At 47.6% G+C, this 24,196-nt stretch overlaps 1 protein-coding gene across 4 annotated transcripts in view; it reads right to left on the bottom strand.

Annotated features, from left to right (window-relative positions):
* The window catches only part of TRIO (trio Rho guanine nucleotide exchange factor), a 224,991-nt gene that overhangs the window by 140,888 nt on the left and 59,907 nt on the right, over positions 1-24,196 (bottom strand). For all 4 annotated transcript variants that reach the window (XM_013060766.1, XM_013060767.2, XM_045082027.1 and 1 more), the window contains one exon: positions 12,433-12,624. In XM_013060766.1, the coding sequence (XP_012916220.1) occupies positions 12,433-12,624 (192 nt within the window). The remainder of the gene's footprint in view (positions 1-12,432; positions 12,625-24,196) is intronic.

Raw genomic sequence — 24,196 nt, 5'->3', positions numbered from 1 at the left:
GGGTCACACCTCTTCCTTTCCTCGACATCCTGGACACTGGACACGCATCCACAGAGGAGCATGCGGGGGGCCCGGCCCACTGTGGAAGTGGGCAAGGGCCGCGGCTATGGAGGAAACCACAGAAATGGACCTTGGGCTCTGGCAGTGGAAAAGGGAACAGTAAATGAGGTACAAGGAGCAAGGTTATATTGAAATCCATAATGTCAAAATGCCTCCAAATCCTTTGCCCCTTTAGAATTTTTCTCCCCTGCTTCTACAGAAAATATTCTCATTCAATTTGGAGAAAAAAGGATTCTCAGATAAATGTCATTTCTAACATTGGGGATGAGCTGCTATATACCATAACCCAGTGTGATTCATATAAAGTCTATTTTTAAGCTTTTACATTAGTATATGATGCCTAAAATAACCTCTGAATACAAGAATGAGAAAAGAGTCTCGAGGAACCTGTGGAATTTCTACCATAAATCTCCTAAGCATGAAAAAACCCTGCACTTCTGTGCAAGCTGTGAATTTCCAATAAAGAGCTACATCTTTGCAGATAGCAGGAGAGTAGCTGCTTTCCACCCAGGTTCTCAGCAGCGTGGATTTTATTGAGAACTGGGGCCCACAGCCAGTCAGGCAATGCTGCCCCCTTGAGGTTTCCCGAGTGGTCACCAGCAACATTCCAAGGATGAGAACTTGAACGCAGCCCACAACTGGGCTGCAGTTGTCTACAGACCTGGTTCATGGACCAGGATCCATCCACAAAGAAGGCTGAGCTAGGGAGACACAGGAGATTCTGCGGAGAGAACTCCTGGGGCAAAGATGTGTGAGTCCTGGTCCTGGATCCAGTGCCATCGTGCCGGGCTGGCCCGATCCAGGTACACGTTCCCCCACCGGCCCTCACCTCTGTGCTGGGTGAGGCCTAAAGGAGGTGAAGGCAACTCTGCTGGGAGCAATCTCCTGGAAAAGCCCCGTCCTCATTAATCGGATGGGAGACTTTGCCAGAGAGATCTCTCAGAAGAACCCACTGGCCTGGGGGAATGAACCCCAGGAAGGACTGAGCCTCTGGTCCTATAGCTCCCAGTCCTATTCTGTAGGTGGCAGGATCTGAGACCTGAGGTTTGGGGATTGGTTCAGCTGCAACCCCTTTCAGATGCAAAATCTGAATGCAGCCTACCGGCCTCTGGAGGCGGAGTCCAACAGGTCAGATGTGGGCCCTTATTTGCACGTGGCCTTGTGAAAATCCTGGGGACTCTCCAGCCTCAGATTTCTCATCAGAAATGGGATCATTTTACCACATGCCCTCCCCTAACTGGCAAAGCAGAATCTGAAAATCAGATGGAAGTGACCACAGGCCTGTGAAAGTGATCAGACACTCCAAGCACTTGGAAAACAGAAACAACCACCTATGGCTGTCTGCTTCCCCACCTTTGCTTGTGACAAAGACAATCATCTGGGTGCCAGTGGGGCTGGGTGAGCTGAAAGCCCAGCACAGGAAGCACAGAAGCCTCGGTCTGAGCAGGAGCTTCGAGCCAGGAGCAGGAGTAGGTAGTTTCGGGACTTCAGACGGCACCCGGTGTGCATGTAAATCATGATGAGGTTTCAAGTCCAAGCAGCGGGGTTCAGAGGGGAGTTGTTCCTGCACGTGCGGCACATTCTTTAGCCTGAAATGGTGCACGCTTTTGGTGCCCTGATCAAGGAGGAATAGGGCCTGGGGAAGTACCTCGTTATTCCGGGGTGGGTGAGAAAAGATGCCTTGATATGACGAAAGGAAGTCTCTGAAGGACGTACTGGGCGGGGCCACAATTCAGTAAGTGTCATGAAGTAACAGCCACGCAAGTATGTGTAAGAGGGGACAGAAGGAGAAGCAGGAGCATGTCAGAGCAGCCCCCATCGAGAGGGCATGCCACGTGGGCGCGGCAGCACCGGAGGGCGGAAGCCGCAGACACCGGATCAAGGACAAGGTGAGGCCCAGGAGATGTGGCTGGAGAGAGGGCCCACACAGAGACCACGGTCAGAGCAGGAACCTCAACGACCCAGATATTTACATGAAGTCAACTTGGTGAAAGAGATTTTGAGATGAGGGATTTTCTTTTTTCATTTTATGTCCCGACATCACCAAAACATAAAACACTCTTCCTGATGTGTCCAATTTGGGAAGAGCTCCTCCTCACCCCCACGTCATTCTGAGAGCAACCACTTTCCCCTCTGAAAGTCTACAGTTAGTCAAAGTGTAATTCCTCCTTCAGTTGTCAAGTGCCTGGTGATAGAGAGCACTGACCTAGTCCTTCCCCCCTACCCCACGGGCAACACTTCAGTCCTTGGACTCCGCCAGCGCGGCAGGATCTGAAACTCCTTCCACACCAGCTCACTCTCCTCTGAACAATGCCCCCGGCCCCCCGCCTCGTGAAGTGGGGACTGGAGAGCAAAGGTGACCTCACATGAAATCCAACCAGCAGTGCACAATGAGATGACTGCCCCCCACATTGGGAATTTTTTTCAGTGCTTTTTTTTTTAAAGATTTTATTTATTTATTTGTCAGGGAGAGAGAGGGAGAGCGAGCGAGCACAGGCAGACAGAATGGCAGGCAGAGATAGAGGAGGAAGCAGGTTCCCCGCCGAGCAAGGAGCCCGATGTGGGAATCGATCCCAGGATGCTGGGATCATGACCTGAGCCGAAGGCAGCTGCTTAACCAACTGAGCCACCCAGGTGTCCCTTTTCAGTGCTTTTGCTCATTACAGCCATGGGGCACAACACCACTGCGCACTCTGTTCATGAACATGTGTAGGGTCGTTGTTTTAACAAATGCTATGCCCCGCCTACATGACCCTTACTCTATAACCTGTCTAGATGTGTGTTTATGATTCAAAAGACTCATAGTAAAACCCATGAATGACATTGCTGTGATGGACTTTGACTTATTCCTGCTGACATGTTTTGGGATCCTACATATTTTACAGACCGGGCTAGGCTTTGATCAGCATGCCTTCTGTGCCAATCCACCCACTCACAGGCTCTCTGCATGGGGACAGAGGCATACAGGGGAGACATTGCTCCCCAGCTTCGCCGAAGCCACTCACTGACACCCCCCATGATTATGGTCTCACTGGCAAGGCTTTTAAGGTAGTCACAGTTATTTCTGCTGCACCAAGTCTGCCCTTGCTTTGTGGCCATTTTGCCTATTTTCAAGATATATAGGTCTCCACACAACAAAGGCAAGCTTTCAGGGTGCCTAAGTTCCAATGAAGTGGCACTGGGACATAGAAGTTCTGAATACATTAGTGGAGTCCGTTCAAAGACAGGAACTGCACAGGTCGCTCGCCTACAGAAGGTGACAACCAGGGGTGACACCCACACATCCGCCAGGTCTCAGGTCCAACTAGGACATCTGATCTACCATCTCCCATGGCCACCACTATCAGCAAGTCTGATCCAACCACAGGTCTGAACTGGAAATCACTTCCTTAACTCACAAACGGAAGATGACGCATAATACCTTACTATCGAGCACTTTCTTCCAGCACCTTCCACTTGGGAGCGGCACTGGAGGATAAGGACAGGGTGGTCTTGTGATAAGGGACTCCCTCAGCTGACATTTTTTCCAGCCATTCAGCAGTCTGAGTCCAGTGACTGCACTAACAGACTGCCCAGACTTTCCTATTTTGTCTACAAATTAAATGTCAAATGTCTGATCAAATGCCCACTAATTTACACTGCCTGCCCCTCCATCAAACCCAGTCAAGAATGAAATCAAGTTAACGTGCTATAACTTGTTTGTTCACTTCTTCCTCTACTGGTGGTTTATAAACTGCCTTTTCTAGAACTCTGCCTAGGGCTGACCTCACCTGAGTGCTGTGTGAACCCCACCTTCTGCATCTCCAGCCCCCTGGCGTGTCTCCCCTCACATTTCCTTAAAGATCAACAGAGCCAACCATCAAGTTCTCTCATTACCCAGGGGTCTAATTTGTCTTGTGACAGAGACTTGAATTCACTTAGAAGAAGTAAGTCCTTTCTTACAAAACCTTCACTCATGATCTTCCACTTCTTCTAACTCTGAAAAGTGGCCTCCTTGAGGAGAAGAAAAAAAGCAAAGTGAAAGTGCATGAAGTCTGCATTCTACTCGCGTCCACGGACTTCACTAGCGCCAGACAGAAAGCCCAGCCCTTCCTTGATCTTGGGGTTCTGAATTTTGGGCTTCAAAGAGAGGAAAACAAACAATAACAAAACCAAAAAAGCATTTTCTTATCTAAAGATTTTAAGCTTTCCTGACAAAATCCTCATTCTGTTGCTGGTGATCAACCTTTCTACCACTTATTCAATAAGAACAATAATCAGTTGCAAACAATACGTGCCAGAAATGCACATGGATGATGTGTTTCTCGCAGTTAACTGAGACCTAGCCCATTTGGTTTATGAAGCCAAGTATCAAAATAAAAATTAAGAATATTAAAAACGCCCCCCCAAAAAAGAATATTAAAAATGCCCTATTACAAATCTAACAAGCAAACCAGATTCCGCATACATCCATTTTCAGCTGGGCATTTTAAGACCTAGCACACAGCACTGGCTTGACATTCAGTTCAAGTGCTTCCTCTTTCTATCAACTGAGGCCAATCTACAAACAATGCCTTAAGCAGACATTTGCAACTCTCCACTGAGGGCTGACCCTTCAACAAGAAATTGTAAAATGTGGAGTCAGCACAGTAACAGATTTTCAATCCCCATTGTAATACTGAGTTACAAATAAAGTTACAAATAAAGATAATACAGTGCACTATTCATTCATTCATTCTTCTAATAATCACCTACAAAGTGACCATTATGTGTCAGGTATGTTAGCATTCACTATACTTCTCTGCACTAATGTCTAATTGCTCTGTTGACATTAAAATTTTCTCTACCTGAAAATATTGGACCAATATTAAGAAACAGAAAATTCATGAATTTAAACTAGTTTAAAACTACAGGGCGCCTGGGTTGCTCAGTGGGTTAAAGCCTCTGCCTTTGGCTCAGGTCGTGATCCCAAGGTCCTGGGATCGAGCCCCGCATCTGGCTCTCTGCTGAGCAGAGAGCCTGCTTCTCTCTCTCTCTCTGCCTGCCTCTCTGCCTACCTGTGATCTGTGTCTGTCAAATAAATAAATAAATCTTTAAAAAACAACAACAACAGCAACAAAAATCTATTCTACAGAAAAAAAATTCTTGTTTTACCTGAAGCTATTTGGATAGAAGGAACTTCCCTTTGGATAATAACATCCCTCTTTCCCCACAGTCTAACAAAATGTTTCTCACTCATTTGGTGAAAAAACACTCACTTATTTTGTAGCTTTGGCTGGTAACAAAAGTACTGAGTGATGTGTACAAGGGAACACATGTCAGTATGGACGATCTTGAAAGAGCCAACTCAGTCCTGACAGAGCAGGGCCGGGGACCGAGCAGGGCCGGGGACAGAGTGTACATTCCAGGAAGGCTTCCTTCAACCTGGGATCCTAAACACCGGGGCCAGGGCAAGGTGCTTCTCAGAACGAGGGCACCATGAGCAGCTTGCAAAGTTTCTGTGATACAAAGATGAGTGAGGAAAAGATCAGCCACACCGGGGCACTTAAACCGCGGCAGCTCATGCTGAACTCGGCCTCATGCTGTCCGTGTCCCACAAACTACAGATGGCCTGAGGAGGCCAAAGTGGGACATGTCCCAGTAGCTCCTCCAAGATGGGCACCGCGGTCGCTACCATACCCGCAGCTGCGCTCAGCTGAGCCGCACGCCCAAGAGCCTTAGTGTTCCCATCCTGCAGGCAGGAAAGCCGAGGCTCTCCAGAGCACCTCGCCCCAAGTCACTCAGCCAGACGAGGGCACACAGTTCTCTGATATACTCTGTTAATTATTTTAATAAAGGTTATATGTTTACAGAAAGAAAGCTTGAATGCCGAGGACATACCCGTACCAGGAAACACTAGGGAGTAATGAAGAGGAAAGAACTATTATTGATGGATCACAAGGGAATTCCTGTGCAGTAAAAAGGTCACCCAGAGTACGATCCCGTTACGTAACAGTTCTGAATGACAAATCACAGTCGGAGAGCAACAGGTAAGTGGCTGCCAGGGCTCAGAGATGCCATCGCGGTCAGGTGTGAGCAGGAGGTGTATCGGGGGGTGACAGAACAATTCTGTAGGATTCCGTATGTTGAAAGCGGCAGTGGTCACATGAATGTATACAGGATGACAGTGCACAGAGCTAACCACACGCCTGCTCACACATGCCAGCGGGTACACACCTGTGGCACTGACATAAGCTCAATGGGGCCGAGCAAAGTCACTTCCCGGCTTTCATCACAAACTGTAGTTACATAAGACATGACATGATGGGGGCGGTGCTGGGAGAAGGGGGACAGACCTCCTTGTCCATTTCTTTCTTGCTAACTTCCTGTGAACTTATAATTATTTCAGACTGAAAGCTAAAAAAGAAAGATGGGAACATGTTTGCAGGTATTACATCGTCTTTGGAGGTAAATACGTGGGGGTGGCACTGGGAAAGGAAGAATGTATAAATCATTTTAGATGACGCAGACACAGGAGTCCTCAGCAAAAGCACAGCCAAGAAGGCCGAAATGAAAGGCTCGGAAGTGGGGGTCACCTTGTGGAGAACAGAGCCCAGGACAGGTAGGAGAGCTGGAGGGCTCGGAGAACTAATGTGTCTCATTCCCTGGGACAGGCGTGCCGGGGGGAGTGGGCTCTGCCAGTGAGGACAAGAGTCCAGTGGGAGCGCAGCTGGTCGATGCAAGGAACAGCACATACCATCAGAGAATTTTCCTGAACGAGGTTAACCAGCAGCTGCCCCATCTCTCTCCAGCAACATCAGAGAAAGGAGAGAAAAGAAATCTGGGGTTTTTTTTTTAAAGCAGGAGGCTGACTGAGAAAGCACTGGGGCCGTTTCAACACACTCCTGGAGCAAACTAGGTGACGGGCCGAGGAGAGGTAGCCCCGAGAGGTCCATCCCCCAGGGAGCTACGCAGTGGCTGCTTCCTGGAAACCCTCCCCGATCCGATCCCAGTGACCGCAGAGCAGTCCATGAGGGCTCTGGCCCTGCTCCCCACAGAGAGGGAACAGTGGTCTGAGCATAAAGAAAGAAGTCTGCTTGCTTCACTTAGGCATGAAAATAATGCCAGACGGGTAGACTATGACAAAAAAAATCACCAGGTGGTTGGGAGGTCTTTGCTTTTGACTTCTGAATAAAATGAAAGGTTCCTCTTTTCCCAAGCATTACCCCCCACAAAAACTAGTCCCAGTTCAGTGTGAAGTTTTGCAGAAACAGAACTAAAAGGCTTCTTTACTTACACCCAGCAAGAGTCATAGCCCGATTCAAATGGGAATGGTCTTCCCTAGGAAACCAAGGCTTTCAGGAATCCAGCAAACAAAACCGACTCAAGGCCACTGAATCAAATCCAGAAATAAATCACCACCTGGTTGCCTCAAATAACCCATAAATTTCAAAGGTAATTATCAATTAACTCAGGACCTAATTTTGAGAACAAAGTACAGATGGATGAAAATAATGATGCTTGTGCTATATTTGGAAATGGAGAGATGTCCCTCTATCATTAAATCTTAGAATGGTCAGCTAAAAATAGGTATCATTTCTTCCCCACGCTGACAGGGGCTATGCTTAGTCTGGAAGGCAGGCTCACAAGTGAGATGCAAAGATAAGTGACACATAGTTCTGGTCATGGAAATTCACATCCACCACGAAAAACAAACAAGGGACTAAAACAGACAACACACACGAAAACAGAAGTACGTTTCTCCACTGGCCATTCATCTTTGTCCTGGCACGCGACGGCTGGCCGGAGAGACTCCTTCCTGGGAAGGAGTGAAAGAGCGAATATGTGATTCAACAGTGGGAAAAAGCCTCGAAAGGAAAGGAGGGCAGGTAACACAGGAAAGATAAAGGGAGAGTACAGTCAGAGCTGGTGTGACTGAAACACAGACAGACTGAGAGGTAGAAGACAAAATGCAGGAGGAGAAAACTCCTAAAATAAAATCCAAATCCATATTAGGCTAATGAGCATTCTTTTGAAATACTACTTTAAAAACACTGTCAAAAGGAAAAAGGAGACTATCAGTCTTCCAGCTCTGAGAGGAGGTAAAACACCTCAAAAATTGCTTTTAGAGGGAAAAAAAAAAAAACATCAGAAGGGTCCCAGAATGCTTCCAAATTTGGGTTGAGGGGTGAAACTGAGGCTAATACCTCTACTAACCACCTTCTGCATCTAATCTCAAGGTAGAAAATATTTCCTCAGGGCGCCTGGGTGGCTCAGTCCTTAAGCATCTGCCTTCAGCTCAGGCTCAGGTCATGATCCCGGGGTCCTGGGATTGAGCCCTACATCCGGCTCCCTGCTCAATGGGAGGCCTGCTTCTCCCTTTCCCATTCCCCCTGCTTGTGTTCCCTCTCTGGCTGCCTCTCTCTGTCAAACAAATAAATAAAATCTTAACCCCCCCCAAAAAAATTTCCTCTCTATTCTCTTCCTGGGAATGGGAATTCTATATTACGTCCTCTGAGGTTTGGACAGCAAGGAGTCCAGAGGTCTTGCGCAGAAATCACGTGCTTAGTCTGCAGCGATGTGTAACCGCCAACTCCCTCTAGGTGGGACTCTTTTTTTTTTTTTTTAAGATTTTATTTATTTATTTGACAGACAGATCACAAGTAGGAAGAGAGGCAGGCAGAGAGAGAGGAGGAAGCAGGCTCCCCGCTGAGCAGGGAGCCCGATATGGGGCTCAATCTCACGACCCTGGGATCATGACCTGAGCCGAAGGCAGAGGTTTAACCCACTGAGCCACCCAGGTGCCCCCTAGGTGGGATTCTTAAGAAGAATCCCCAACCCAGCCCTGAGCCGACATCACCTCCATTCAGCACTTTTATAGTTAGTTGTTAATTATGTGGTCATCACTGAGCCAGAAATTTACAACTAAAAGGGGAGGGCCACTGCTGTGCTCCAGAGGAAGGAAGACACCAGCAGGGCTGGGCACGGGGCAGGGGTGGGGGACTGTTAACCTACATGCCACACCCATCACCACCATCAGGGAAGCCTTTGAAAGTGAACTTCCAAAAAGCCTAACTGAAAAAAAAGACAACCTGCTTTTTCTCTCATCTACGTAATTTTAAATTGTATGATCTGCTAGAAAAAAATTGATTCAGATAGCAGAGATCTTTCAGCAATTTTTCATTCCTGGTATGTTAAACTATTAAGTAATTTTACGCAAACAGGTATTTAATTAGTATGACTTCCTCTCCTTGGCTGCTCTGTCACTTTTCATCTCATTTTCAGCTAAATTTGCTCTAAGCAGATCTAAGTTTTCATTCAATAAGCAGTTTCAAAACACAGTGACTGAAGAAATCATTCCTTCCTGCATAAAACCTACCAAATACCCCTGTGGGTCTTTGGGCATCATGGATATAGCACGGAGAAAGAAGACAGAGGAAAATTCTGGAGCTGGTCAGTAAAAAAAATGAATGTCCTCTGATACCAGCTGGGGCTAAAAATGAAGTCCAAGCACGTGGCAGAGAAGAAATCAGGCAGCGTTCCATGCCTGTGTGTGGCCTGCCTCGGGGCCACCCTGCCTGCTAGGTACCCCCCACCCCACCAGCTGGCCAGCGGAGGAGCCCTTCCTCGCCTCCTATCACTCAGGAAGGACCAAGTCAGGGTCAACATGTAAGCTTCTCTGCCACTCTGACAGCTTCTCATATAACAACAAAAGAATGAATGCACTGAAAATTCTCAAATTGTGACAGCGAATCACTTCACCTTGAAACCAGGTTTGAGGCCTCCCTCAGTCCATCAATCTCATCAATGCTAGAGGTTCCCACAGCCTAAGTCGATGAAAACAAAATGTGTTTTCACTTTTCAATAAATTTCCAGGCCTAGTGACAAGACAGACCCTACTGTTTGTGAACTGTTTTTATTCTAAGATTTTTTTTAAGATTTTTTTTTATTCTAAAAATGCTACAGATGTAAAAAACCAATGAACACAAACTGAATCTCTGGGGGGTAGCTTTTGTAAAATGCTTTGCTTCTAGCTTCCTTTAGTGTCTGCTTTTTGAAAACTGTAACCAAGTTGAAAACGTGATATAAATCATGAATGCTGCTTTGTGTAAAAAGTCTTCTCTGTCCTAGAGGCAAGTTAAATCTTCACAAGTCCTGCTGAAGAGCATCACTAGGCATGTCACAGAGACAAACGTCGGATTACCAGCACGGGGCTCGGCTGCAGTTCTTCCCTCTCCCACTGTACAGGCACCCCTGGGGCCACAGCAGCCCCTGTGGCCCCCGCTGGCTGTGCTTCCTTGGGAAAAGCTGCTCTCGGCTCCCTGCTACTGGCTGACTGGCTGCCGCAGCTTACTGAGCAAAGTCACAGTCTTTTTTCACACGTCACCTTCCCCCTCCCAACTTGGAGGTTCAAACGCATAAGATAAAGAGAAGTTAATGTATCCACACTGAGGAGAAACGCACAACTGTGCTGCAACTAGGCCAAGGGCTATGACAGGTGCATGGAAAGAAAGGTCCAGAAAGGGCAAGGGAAACCACTAACTGCCTGAGGAAGGAAGGGAAGCAGTTAAGTCCAAGTTTCAGGGGGGTCTGAGTGCCACAGGTTTGGGGACACTGTCCTGAGTACGAGGGGCTGGAGGAAAAGCGGAAGTAAGGCCACAAGGCCGTTGAAAGGTTTCAGGCTGGTGCCCGACGTACAGACTCACTGATGGCTTGAAAGCAAGGCTATGACATGGTCAAATTTCTATTTCTGGTGGCAGTGCTGTGGAGGCTGGGAAAGAGCTGCCAGGGGAGGGAGGCCAGTTGGTGGTTACGGCTTGAACTGAGCAGAGTGAAGAACTTACAGCCCGCTACCTCTGAAACTAGGAATTGCTCTGGACAAACAGAGCATCTGGACGTCTCCTCAGAATGACCCTGTAGCCTCAGCTTCTCCACAGATGTGGTAAAGTCATTTTCGTTACAGCATTATTAAGGGAAGGTAAAGAAAGGAGCAGAGTTGGTTTTCTACGCTGATGGCCAAGCCTACCACCAGCCTGGGTGCAGATGAAGTACAAGGTTTTGGGGCCTCCAGTTTGCCACACGGGCTCATAGAGTTTCAGAGTAAGAGCAAAGGGTGCTCTTCCAGGAGCCACGCTTTCAAGTTACGAAAGGCCTGGCTGAGGACTGACTGCCCAAGAACCTAGAACGGGCAATGAGGTTCTTTCCTCCTGAACACATCTATTGGTTCCTGATCTTGGATGCTCCTCCTGCTTCTCCAGCAGCCTTACTCTTTCTAGATTCTTCTTCCCAGCCTGTGCCTATAAGCCTTCATGTGTTTAATTCCAAATTACCTGGAAGAACTCCTTAATTCCAATTTATAAAGAGTTTGAAGTAGAGAATTTTTTTCCCCTTAGAAATAAGATGCAGTAAAGTTGATATGCTTACTGAATTTGTAAGCCCTTTTTCTCTCAAAAGCTACAGGAGTGGGGCGCCTGGGTGGCTACCAGTGGGTTAAGCCTCTGCCTTCAGCTCAGGTCATGATCTCAGGGTCCTGGGATCAAGCCCCGCATCGGGCTCTCTGCTCAGCAGGGAGCCTGCTTCCCCCTCTCTCTCTGCCTGCCTCTCTGCCTGCTTGTGATCTGTCAAAAAAACAAAATCTTAAAAAAAAAAACCTACAGGAGTTTCTTGAATTGTAATTTTATGTGATTTCTACTAAAAATAACACATACAAAAGCATAATTAGTATCTTCTTATTTCTCATATAAATATCATATCAGATAACATATATTCATTTCATATATTTCAAACAATGTTTCATATAACATTATCTCTTACAATGCAGTAAGTGCACTAACAAGAGCAGACCTATGACATTAGCATTAATACTATTTACGGCCAGGTTGGCCTTGCTACCTTTACATTTAATATTACGTAAAATTCACTTCTCTGAGAATCTGAGAGTAGTCCCACAGTCTGATAAGATCGGAAGCCAACCATGACATTGGCCACATGACAGACTAATACACAGAAAGGAAACCCAGCTCTGACCACAACGTTCAAGTCGTTTACTGACGCTAAAATGGCCATGCTCTGTTCTCTCTCCCAACTTAAAGGCAGCACCTTCAGCTCAACATTTCCCTGCTCACAGGCTACTCCACGCCTCCTGTTGGCCAGCCCAGCCCCCATGGGTCCACTGCTGCAGACACACAGGCTTCCACCTCCCCTGGCAGAGGCATGGCCATCCCCGTGGGGCTGGAGGCTAGGAAGACCAGCCAGAAGCCTAGTGCCTAACACACCCCTCCCCACAACCCTGTCCTCGCTGGCTCGCTCAGTGCAGATGGGCTGCACCTCATCACTGCCCACCTCTGGCCCACTTTCTCACACAACCAGTCCACACTCTTCCCCAGGGGTTCACAGAGCCTCTCAGACCCTTACCTCCTTGACATGGCTATGAAAGGACACGGACATGTCCAGCAGGATCTTGCGCTGCTCCACGCGCCGAACAAAATCCTGTATCCGGTCTTCAAGCTGATGGGCAGCCTGATAAATCTCTTCTGGGTCACATTCCCCGGTCTGAGCCAGCTGTTCTGCTGCTTCTAGTAATTTATCCGCATTGGTGTATGTGTTCTGCACAAGGGAAAATCCAGAGAAACAGAGGGTAAATTAAAAAAAAAAAAAAAAAAAAAAAAAATCTAGCTGGGCCTCCTACCAGACTGCAACTAAGTCAGTCTGGGACGTTCCTGATCATTTCTGTAAATCCAACAACAAAAAAAAAATGATGGAAAGAGAGGACTTTAGGAGCTCAATATACCTCTGTCAGCAGCTTTTCCCATTACTGTTCTAGATCGTTAAACACCGAAATTTCTGGCAAAGCCCTTCCTTCTCCAGCAGTGATGGGGTGTCTGCAGCAGCTTCTGGCTGCCCCCTGACTCAAAGAAGGCCTTCCACTTCTTGTTGCTGCACACCCAAGATAGCTCCGAGCACAAATGCCCACTTCACTTTCCCTTCCAGTCTTGTGATGGAATGTGGGGTTCCAGTTTTATTTTTCAGTATGATGTACGATTTTAAAATTCCCCAAATGCAAGTGGAAAGATTAGGTTGCAAATACAAGTTGCCGTCTTCTTAACATGTTTCTACTTATCAGTAATCTGTGCTTATCTTTTTCTACTTAAGGGGACATATGTTTTTGAGAAAAAGGAAATAACCATAATAGCTTATACAAAGTAGCCAGAGTTTTAAAGAACTTAAAGTTATGTGTAAACAGGCATCAAAAACACTTTGACAATCATTTCATTTTAATTCATGATAAATGAAAGGCTGCAAATGGGTTCTGCAGATACAGAGGTGTGTTAGGGGCCTGACTGTATTCGTGGAGCTGCTGGAGAGGGGGCTGGCCGGCAGGGGCCGGGGCAGTCCAGACAGGCGGGGGGGCTTCAGCACAGCGCGAGACCAGGGGAAGGTCTTCCAGGAAGGCCCACAGAGCAGGCTGCCGTCCCTCCGAGAAACAGGTGGAATCCCTCATCCTTCTCCAACACGACAGTCCCACAGCTGAGCGGGGTGGGCGTCTCATCAGTGGCCCAGAGTGTGGGGCGGTGTCCCCAGCAGAGAGCCTGAGCCTGGGGGAGGCTGAGGGCGCCCCTGCACAGGCAGCCTCCCCCTGGGGAGACTGATTACATCCAGGGACATTCATCTCCTCAGCCGATAGGTTAAGGATAATGACAGGCACAGTCCTCACCTCAGAGGCGAGGAAAAGGGGAAAAGCCGAGTTGACCTGTGTGACTGGGCTAGAAATAGAGGTATGAGTGTGAACACATGGTTTTCACAGATGTGTGAACGTGCTCCTCTCTCCCTCTGTCCCCTGAGAAGGCCCGGGAGCAGCAATGACCCAAGAGTAGACAGCGTGCTTAGCACCCGGCTTTCCAGCCGGGAGTCACCATTTTCCTCCACAAGGAACCAGGGCTCCTGGAGACACGGCTGACTCGGGGGGGGGGGGGGGGTGGTTACAAGATGAGGCTGAGGCGTCTTACTGTATCCACGAGTAAGGAAATGCTTAAGAACAGTGTGGGTGGGTCAGGACACAGACGGCAGCTTCGGCTTCCCCTGGCCCAATCAGGGATGGTCTGAGAGTAAACAGTGATAGCAACAGAGGATAACCCACCAAAAACAAGAGGAAACCACGAGTCCATGCAGACATAAACAAATAAATAAAATTGGCTGAGGAACAGGATGTTTACAGAATTTCAGAGTAGCTCCCCGCTAAGTGCTTACTAATTACAAAGGGCAACGGAGACTCATCTCACGACGGAGAATGTGGCTGACCCCACTTTAACCGAGAAATCCGCCGGAACAGCACACGTAGCAGGACAAGTAGAAGTCGGGCGCCGACGGGTGGGAAGACACAGGGACTCAGCGGCCCTGATGCGCCGGCTGAAGATGGATGTAGAGGCGCAATGTACTCACGACCGAACGTCAGACAGACCCAGAGTGAGGAGCAGGCTCCAAAATAACAGGCTTGAGATCTTCCAAAGTGTCGGGTCACCAAAGCTCAGAACAACCGGGCACGCGCTACAAACGCAGGGACAGCTGAGGTGAAATGGCTCAAGGCCACGGCTGATTCTGTCCTGGGTCCTTTGGCCATTAAGGACATCACAGGGTCCGGGGACCAGCACATAAGCCTGCAGCGGGGCTCACTTCCTGATTTTGACAGTGACATTGTGGGGGTACAGTCTAATGTCCCTTCCTGCTGGAAATACACGCTAAAGCCAATGGCTTAACGGAGGATTAAGTTCTTTGTGCTATACTTCCAACTTTCTTGCAAGTTAAAAAAAAATTTTTTAAACAAGTGTAAATACAGCTTGATAGGTAGATGGTCTCAGGAAGGATGGTCTGTGAAGCATTGAACAGAGCGGCAGGCGCCCCAGGTGTCAGCGTCGGGGCAGAAGCCGTCCCTCCTGGCGCACGCTGGAAGTGGGGGTGCAGTGTCTACAGAGAATTTGGAGTGTCCATAAAAACCAACAAAAATTCAGTCTATGCTTTTACCATCAACACAGGCTGCACGCCCACCTCTCCCTGCGCCAGAGCCAGAGCACTTACTGGGCCTTGGGTCTACACCTCAGCACGGCCCCTTCCTTCCACAGATCAGGACACTGAGGCAGTCACTGGGCTGGGCCAGAGGCTGAGCATGGATCCCGTGCCCCCGCTCCCCTACTGTTCAGCCCACGATACTAAACCAGCAGTTCCCAGCAGCATTGTCCACGCACTGCCAAGAGGCAAAGCTCATCGCCATCTCGCCCTGACCATCTGAAAACCCGTTTTCAGGAGACTTTTCTTTTTGGTGTTCTGCATTATTAACTGAGGATCTTTGAACTCTTTCTGGAAATGACTGAAGAGATGTCAAAAGACCCAATCCTTTAAAATATACCATTTACGGCCGGAGCTGGAAAGTGCATCCATGTACGTCTCACATGGTCTCTGGAAACAACTACCGTAAGTCCTTTGAAAGCGCAGTTTCCGATCTGACTGCAGAACTCAACACTGCCACTAAGGGGTTGTCCGTGCACTCGACGGGGCCTCCTCAGAAGCTAAGTTAGAGCGACCCTGCGTGGAGCAGAGACGATGACAGGCCACTTCGGAAGAGCTTTGTAGTGACAGCAGCACGTTTCATAAACTCCGCTCTCCATCCTGTGCAACTCCAGACCTCCGCATCCCCCAGGCGCGTCTGGCACCCTGCCAAGGAGGACGGGGGCCACGAGAAGCCATCCACACACAGATGTCGAACTGCTCGGAGATTCCGGGTGCCCGGGAGCAAAGAGTCTCACAGCAGATGCCCGAGAGCCAATACCAGTCACATCACTGGCCTGGTGCCCCTGAGCTGCAGGCGGGAAAGCACCACGGCCTTACGGACAAACAAGGTGGGAGCTAATCTATGAATGAGAATCCAAACGGTGTCCTGATGAGCAAAAGGCTTTGGGTGCTATTAACAACAATAAAAAGTAATGACAGAAACTCTTGGAGTCGAGAGGAGCCTCAAGACACGACAGCTAAATGCAACGTGGCATCCTGGATGGGGTCTTGAAATGGGGGAAACTCGGGAAATCTGCACAAAGGAGGGGCTCCAGGAAACCCATCGATCTCAGTTAATGCTGACAAACGTCCCAGACTAAGAGCAATCATAGGGGAGGCTGGGGCCGGGTATGGGAACGCTTTGCATCATTGTCACAATTTTTCTGCAGACCTGAAACTGGTCTAAAAAAATAGTTTCAAAGTATATGTGTTTATACAGTTGGCCCTTGAACAGTACATTTGAACCGCACGGTCCATATATATGTGGATTTTTTTTTTTAATGACAAGTATATTGCAAGTATACTTCATGATATTACTAACTTTTTTCCTCTGGTCCACTTTATTATAAGAATACAACACACAACACGCATAACATATAAAATATGACAATTGGCTGCTTATGTGATCACTAAAGCTTCTGGTCAACAGTAGGCTACTAAATATGTTTTCGGGGGGTCAAAAATTATACCTGGACTTTTGAGGCACCGGCTGGCAAACTGGTAGAGCATGTAACCCTTGATCTTGGGGTTGCAGGTTTGGGGCCCACGTTGGGTGTAAAAATCACTTAGAAATAAAATCTTTTAAAAAAGTTATACATGGACTTTCAACTGCAGTGGGGGTGGTGTCAGTGTCCCCAATCCCCACGTTGTTTAAGGGTCAGCTACATGTGTATGCATATACACACAACATATACATATACACACATATATACACATATACACAACATATACACACATACACACAGCAGATTTTTCAAAAATACTTTCATCTTTGGAATAATCCTTGGGTACTTTCCACAATTATCTGAGACATTCCCCGAGAGGCTGGCCCCTGGGCACAGAGAAAGCTCTCCTTGTGAAACTCAGTTAGTAGCATCGAGGGCTCCAGCCACTGAGATTCTACGGTACATTGCTGACAAGGGTCTGTGACCGTTGGAGGCTGTTCCAGGTAACCTTTCTGGGGACGATGGCTTTTTGGAGACCCAGGCATCCCCCCATGGAGCCTCACCCAGGAAACATGCTCTGCACCTCTGGGCAGAGAAATGAAAGAAGCTACCAGAGTATCATGCTTTATTCAGGGCGCACACATTTTTTTTTTTAAGAGCTAAACCCTATTTTCTTATTGTCACCACGACCATGAAGTCGCTTACCTCTTGTGTTTGATAAGGGGATCGGCAGGGGATATTGCCTCCCAGCACTGAACACTTTGTTTCTGAAAGCTTTTCTAACGCTTTGTCAGCAGGGAAAGATATTTGAGACATACGTGAGTTCATTTCAAACGAACAAGTGCACTTTTTAAATTTTCAGAGACACTACACAATATTTACTTCATCCCACTTCTCATTTCATACGCGGAGAAAATGAGCCCACACAACGGTCTCCACGGCTTTCCCTGGGCCCCCAGGATGGGCTGCTGGAGCCAGGGTCGGCATGCAGCGTCTCTGAAGCCGACGGCCTTGCTATGGACAGAGCCCCACCCTGGATCCCTCTGCCTCAGAAGGTAACAGATTTCCAAACTGGTCATAAATGGACGCTTTGGAGCCCCCGGCCTGTGCCCTGCGACAGCTTTATCCCAAGGATGGTGAGGAAACAAGGTGCAAAGGGGAAGTGACTCGTCCAGGTCAGTCAGGAGAGCCAGCATGCCCAGATGCCCAGGCCTGGGCTCCTCCTACAAGGGGAGACCTAGCACTTAAATCTCTACTTAAGGGGAGGCGGTGTCAGGAGGCTGTTTTAGAGCCGGAAGAAGCCAGCCTTCTCCTGCCTTTGGCCTGCCATCCTGACCCCAAAGGCACTTCTCCTCTGAGACGTGGGCCCACCTTCCCTGTGAAGAGGAGTAAAGGAGGTACTGGACGGCCCAGGCCTGGGTGGGGCTGGAAGGGTTTCCTCTTTTCTGGAGAAGTATATCAAAATCGCGGAAGAGCCCGGACTGGGCAACGCTGCAGTGCAGACAAGACCTTCCTTTCTCCACAGATCCTTATAGCTACCCTGGTCTGGGACCAACAGAAGATTGCCGGGGGCTCCATTTAGACAGAATCCAGTGAAAATCACGGGTTTTCTGATCTTAGAGAACACAGGAGAGGAGGAGAACATAAGTATTTCAAGGAATGATTACTTCTATTCCATCTGTTTTGTTTAAAAAAAAAACAACAGACCAAAGTCTGCATATAGAAAGCTTTCAAAGTATCTTGTACTACCAGGACAGAAAGGAATGGTGCGTCAGTGCATCTACATTCTGGGTTAAAAATCTCACTGCCCTGGGGCACCAGTCTGGCCTAGTCGGTTAAGCGTCTGCCTTTGGCTCAGGTCATGATCCCAGGGCCCTGAGATGGAGCCCCGCATCCGGCTCAGCAGGGAGCCTGCTTCCCCTTTCCCTTTGCCCCCCTCCCCCGACTCGTGCTATCTCAAATAAAGAAATAAAATCTTAAAACAAAAAAACAAAGCCAGTGTTCTGAATCATCTAAAAGGCCCATAAATTGCCAGGGATCATTCCTTCATCCACGAAGGGCAAGTGCAGGACACAAGCCTGCCACCGCTCCCCCTGTCGCCACACACACACAGGTGATACAGAACCGAAGTGCACTACAGCGTGACAGGACTCGAAACACTAAGAGCAGAAGTGAAGAGGTCTGTGTGGCGTGTATTCAGGTCGAGCCAAAGAGTGACTGCTGACTGCTATCCATATGTGTTAGCATTTTACCTGAGAGATAATTGGGCGGGGGGGGGGGGTGGTATTTCCTCGGCAGGGAAACGGCACAGCTAGTCTCCTTACAGCTACCTGGCGAAGGTAGGAATCAGGTATCTTTTCACAGCTAGGGAAACTGAAGCTCAGGAAGATGGGGGAACTTGCTCATGGTCGTAAAAGCAGTGAAGGCCTTAGGAAATGTAAGAAGTGTCTGTGATAAGGGAAATCTGATATCTTGTAAGCACAGGCCAACCTGAAGGAAATCTTTGATAGTAAACATCGGGTTGAAATTCTCCACTATTAATTTATTTTAAAAGACAAAATGCCACACCTTACATCAAAAAGTGAACTTTTTGCGACAGAGCAGCCTGTCGTATGGAAGCAAGGACCTAGTAACTACAGCAAATCAGAAATGTAGGACATGCCTTACACAGTCTCCACAAAAGAGGACAATGAGCTCGGTAGCGACCAGGGAACTGGAGAACAGGCCTGACTATCTTCTGCAAATCTTGCCCAAATGGAACGTCTCCTGCTTTCCTAAATGCCACACTTCTTTACCCTAGAAGACAAGACAATTACACGGCACCCACAAAAAGCTGTTGACAGAGACAGCTTCAAGGAGAAAGCTGTCACAATACGTTTGGAAGGTGATGGGACTCTCAGGGGACAGGCAGACGGGAGGGAAGTGCTCACAGGATGCCCGCCTGTGGGAAGATGTGATGGCAGAGATTTACTGATCGTATTCGAGAAATCTGTGCTCTGGAAACCAACTTCTTCCTTGAACCAGAGTTCTGTGGGCTTTAGTTTGCCAGCTACTGGAATCCTAGCTCTTTCTATCTAAAGAGGAATGTCAATCTGATATCTACATAGAAGGTAAAAGAGAAAATGCCTGCCAGAGAGCATCTCCCTTCCCAACAATCACATGCAGAAAGCTTCCATGGGGAGAGTAAGGATTTCATCTTTAAAGCTCCTGCATGGACATGTGACATGGTTGCCCAGGCCACACCCCATCCACTTGTCAGCCCAGATTCATGCGATAGGAAATGGCTACTCATGTCACTGTACAAAGTAAAGAAGGGACGGATTGTCAGATTAGTAGAGAGAAGGTTCTTGGCTCTGCAAAACTGCACATAAAACGTAACCCAGTGCTTTCTGATGTGGCAACAGTGGCGTGAGAAATGAAGAAAGGCCCGGGCTGGTGGCTCCTCTGAGAAGTCCCGCCCGCACACGGGACGCAGGGCTGTGCAGCTCACTGCCACCAACCTGCCCTGACTCCTCCGCAGTTCCTCCTTCCCAGAGCAACAGAACTGCTCCACATAACACCTCTATATTTAGTGCCTTTTAAATGAATTCAACCCCAAGACTTTCACCACTTCCTTCTTGTACCTGTTACTTCACCACATGACACAACTCACCGTTCTGAAGACGCTGTCTACATAAATGGCTAACTCTAGATCGCTGAAGATAATTTAGAGTGGATTTCCCAAAAGAACCATCAAGACGCAACCCTAAAAACAAAAAAATGGCAAAAAGGCATTTTCTTTGCCCTAAACCCCCAAGTATGTTTCAGAGAATGAAATACAACTCCTTATTAAGGACTGACAATACCTCTGCTTACATATTTAAGGGGCCTCCAAAGGCCATCCTGTCCAAAAACTACCATGAATCTAAAATGTAAACTTCGATCTCTACTAAGCACCTCTCCTGTGATTTGCTTTGCCGGACAGTCAAGGATGGGGGCGGGCAGGGAGAACGGGTAGTGAAGGTCACGTGGCGGAAGGCCTCGTTTGCCTGTGCTGCCCCAACACGGAGTCTGTGTCCCTTGGGAAGAGCCAGAAAACTTCAGTGAAGGAAGCTACAAACCCAAGAGCAAGGCCACCGTTTGTCAGGACCAAACCTGCGGCACATGGCCAGTATCTGAAAACCAGAGGGAGGGAAAGTGGGTGCAGATGTTTACAAAGTGAACAAAGTGTTTGCACTCAAGGCTGCTTTTGATGCACAGCTCAGATTTGGGGTGTAAGCAGTTTCAATGTAAGGGGAAGAGGGTTAGGCACCCCTTATGATCCCAGGGACAATGAGCAGAGATAAGAAAGGACTGGGACTCAGCTGAGTAGGCAGAAGTGGGTGCAAACAAGCATCTGCCTCTCTCTGAACCAGGGGTGCTACTCTGACTCTCGGCTTGCCCTAGACATCTGTGGACAGAAAAGTTTCCTACAGAGAAAAGTTTCCTACAGAGAAAGTCTTCTCACTCCTGCTGCCCCCTGCGAACTGGTGTTGACAGCTTTGATGTCTTAGACCTGAGACCTTAGACCTAGATGATGACAGCTTAGACCAGAGGAAATGAGTTTACCATGAAAAGAAAGGGCGTTAGGCACAGCAGAGGCCTACTGAATTTGGAATGGAGGGAACCACAGGAAGTGGAGGGAGAAGGGTCCACAGAGTGCTGGACACACGAGGATGATCGGCAGGCCATCATCGTCCCATTAGTGGGAGCGTGGGAGGGCGTGACGTGGGGAGAGGCAAGGGCAGCCCAGCCTACCGCCGCGGGGGACTGTGCTGCTTGAGGGGAGCATCTCCATCTCCAGAGCCCATCTGTTCGCAGTTCTGCCTCTTACTTTCCTCAGTGCCTCAAGTCTTTGCTCATAGGACACATTTCATGTCCATCCCAAACCACACCGGTCACAGCAGTAGCTTACCGCATGGAAAAAATGAAGGGGAGATAAGAGCACATATTCCATATTTCTTCTACAACAGGAAGACAAAATATTTCCCAACAGGCATGAAGTATGGACACCACACATAAAACAGACAAGAAAAATGCTCCGAAGATGCCTGAGGCAAGGCTGCTGAACACACCATCCTTTCCTGCTCCTTTCTTGAGATGGAGAAAGTAGAAAGGCCGAGATTGCCATTTTTACTCTCAATGTGAAGACATGCAGAGAAGGCATTTTCACTGAACAAGACTTAAGTGGAGACTGTTTTGCTATCCCATAAGTAGCCCCGATTCAGTTCCCTAAAGGAGTGTGCATCTGAACCCTGTCATGCAAAACTACGGACACAGAGTACGGTTTACTCCTCTTTCTTACAGATGAGACCACAGTGTTGGATCTGTTGACATTCTTCCTTTTATAAGGGAAGAACCTCTTTATTTCTAATAATGTTTTTATTAGCACAATTTTTAAGAGATAATCAGAGAATCTTTTGTCTCTTTACAAGTAAAATCTATTTTGTTTTTATTATAATTACTGATACTTATGAACAAATTACTACATCTTATTCTGTGATTTCTATCATGATTTTTGTTTTGTTTCTTTTGCTTCCACCAGACCCATTTCCATGAATTTTTATTTACTCAGTTTTCTGTGTTTCTTTTCCTGCTAGAATTCCTAGGAAGCAACACTTTCTATCCCTAGACTGTACGTGGTCACTCTGAAGTGCTAACATGCCCCCAGGCTTACAGGCGTTAGGAAAGCAGTGGCTCCTGCCAGCCCCCAAACCCATGTCTGTGCTGTCCTGTTTTTAACTACTCCAAGCCTACCTTTAAATGGTCAGTCCTTAGATTTATACATACACTTGTCAATTTCTATGCTCAATCTTGATCCCAGTCCTTCCTTCTGATGCTTTCCTTTTTATTAACTAATTCATTTGATAAACACCTGTTGATCACTTAAACGCACCAGGCACTGTTGCATGGGTCAGTGAGAGAGAAGCGAACAAAACAAAGGGCCTATTCTTGTAGAACTACAATGTAGTTCACATTGTAGCGGGTGCTTCCATTATTCTTACTTAACCACATGCCTTGGGGCACGTGGGCGGCGCTGACATTTGAGCATCCTACTCTTGGTTTCGGCTCAGGTCGTGATCTCAGGGTCAAGAGATCAAGGCCCATGTGGGGCATGATAGTGGAGTGTGGAGCCCGTTCAAGATTCTTTTCCCTCTCTCTCTGCCCCTCCCCACCACTCTCATGAACATGCACTCTCCTTTTCTCTCTCTGAAATAAACAAATCTTTTAAATAAATAAACTAGGGCGCCTGGGTGGCTCAGTCGTTAAGTGTCTGCTCAGGTCATGATCCCAGGGTCCTGGATGGAGGCCTGCATCGGGCTCCTGCTCAGCAGGAAGCCTGCTTCTCCCTCTCCCACTCCCCCTGCTTGTGTTCCCCCTCTCACTGCCTCTCAGTCAAATAAATAAATAAAATCTTTAAAAAAATAAACTATATGCTTTAGTTCTTCTGGTAAGCATCTGAGGAGTAAACTCATTCAGTCTTGGTCTGCATTTTGTCATCATTGAACGATCATTCCCCTGGATCTGGAATTCCAGGTTCAGAGTTAATTTCCCTTAAGACTATCCTACCAACTTCCAGAACCTGTGGTTCCTGGTGAGAAGTGGCCTTCCTTATTTCCTTTCTTCCTTCCTTCCTCCTTTATTTTTAAGATTTTTTTTTTTTTCTAGAGAGAGAGAGAGAGTCAGTGGAAGGACAGAATGAGAGGGAGACTCCCTAACAGACTGCCCACCGAGCACAGAGTCCAACGCGGGGCTCGACCTCATGACCTCCAAGGATCACAACCTGAGCAGAAACCATGAGTCGTTTGCTCAACCAACGGTGCCCCGAGAAGTCGACTATCTTTCTAATAGTCCTTCTCAGAGAAGTTGTTTTGTCATTTCTTTTTGTTTTTAAGACGTTGTCTTTGAGGTTCCTTGGTTTTACAATAATGTATTTCAGTTTGGCTGCATCCTACTAGACAACTTCTTTTTAAAGTAACTTTTCCCCTACACCTCCTTATAACTTCCATATCATACAGAACAGACACACACAATACCCACATTATTGTCATTTCTCCCTCCTTCACTCCACTTTCTTTCAAAGCACATTTACCAAATAATAAGTTGTAGGAAGGCCCTGGCCCGGGTGACTTCCCCGCAGCCCCATGCACACATGACTTCCTCCCAGAAGCCTTTGCAGTGCCTACTTTCCAGATAAGAAAGTTAATATGAGAAATGTGAAGAGATTTTTCCCAATGACACAGTGAGCATCACAGCCAATGCTCCAACTCACAAATCGCGTGCCCTAAACACACTACACACTCTACATCCTCTTTCTAAGTACACACATGTAAAAAAACTGGAGAAGGACAAGAAACGCTGGTCTCTCATTACAGAAATGCAAGAAGAGCCATTACTGTTTGAGTATCAGGTGAAATCTCACAAATGAGTCAATAGGCATTGGTACAATAAGTATGGGAAAACATTCAGGGCAGTTTTCTGTGTCAAGAACACCTTATTTTATGGCCCAACCAACAGACAAAATCATCTTTTTGAGCAGGTAAGAACAACCTTACTCTCAAATCTGAGCATTACCTCCTCTGAACCACCTTTAAACGTATCTAGCCAAGGGTCACTCATCTCAAATGCTAAAACGAACTCAAAACCAACGACACAGGTATTTATGGCAGAAA

Source organism: Mustela putorius, unplaced genomic scaffold (genome assembly GCF_011764305.1).
Source record: "Mustela putorius furo isolate JIRA1106 unplaced genomic scaffold, ASM1176430v1.1 tig00000589_pilon_pilon_pilon, whole genome shotgun sequence".
Lineage (NCBI taxonomy): Eukaryota > Metazoa > Chordata > Mammalia > Carnivora > Mustelidae > Mustela > Mustela putorius.
The sequence above is the reverse complement of the archived record's forward strand: the minus strand, read 5'-3'. Positions and strand labels throughout refer to the sequence as shown.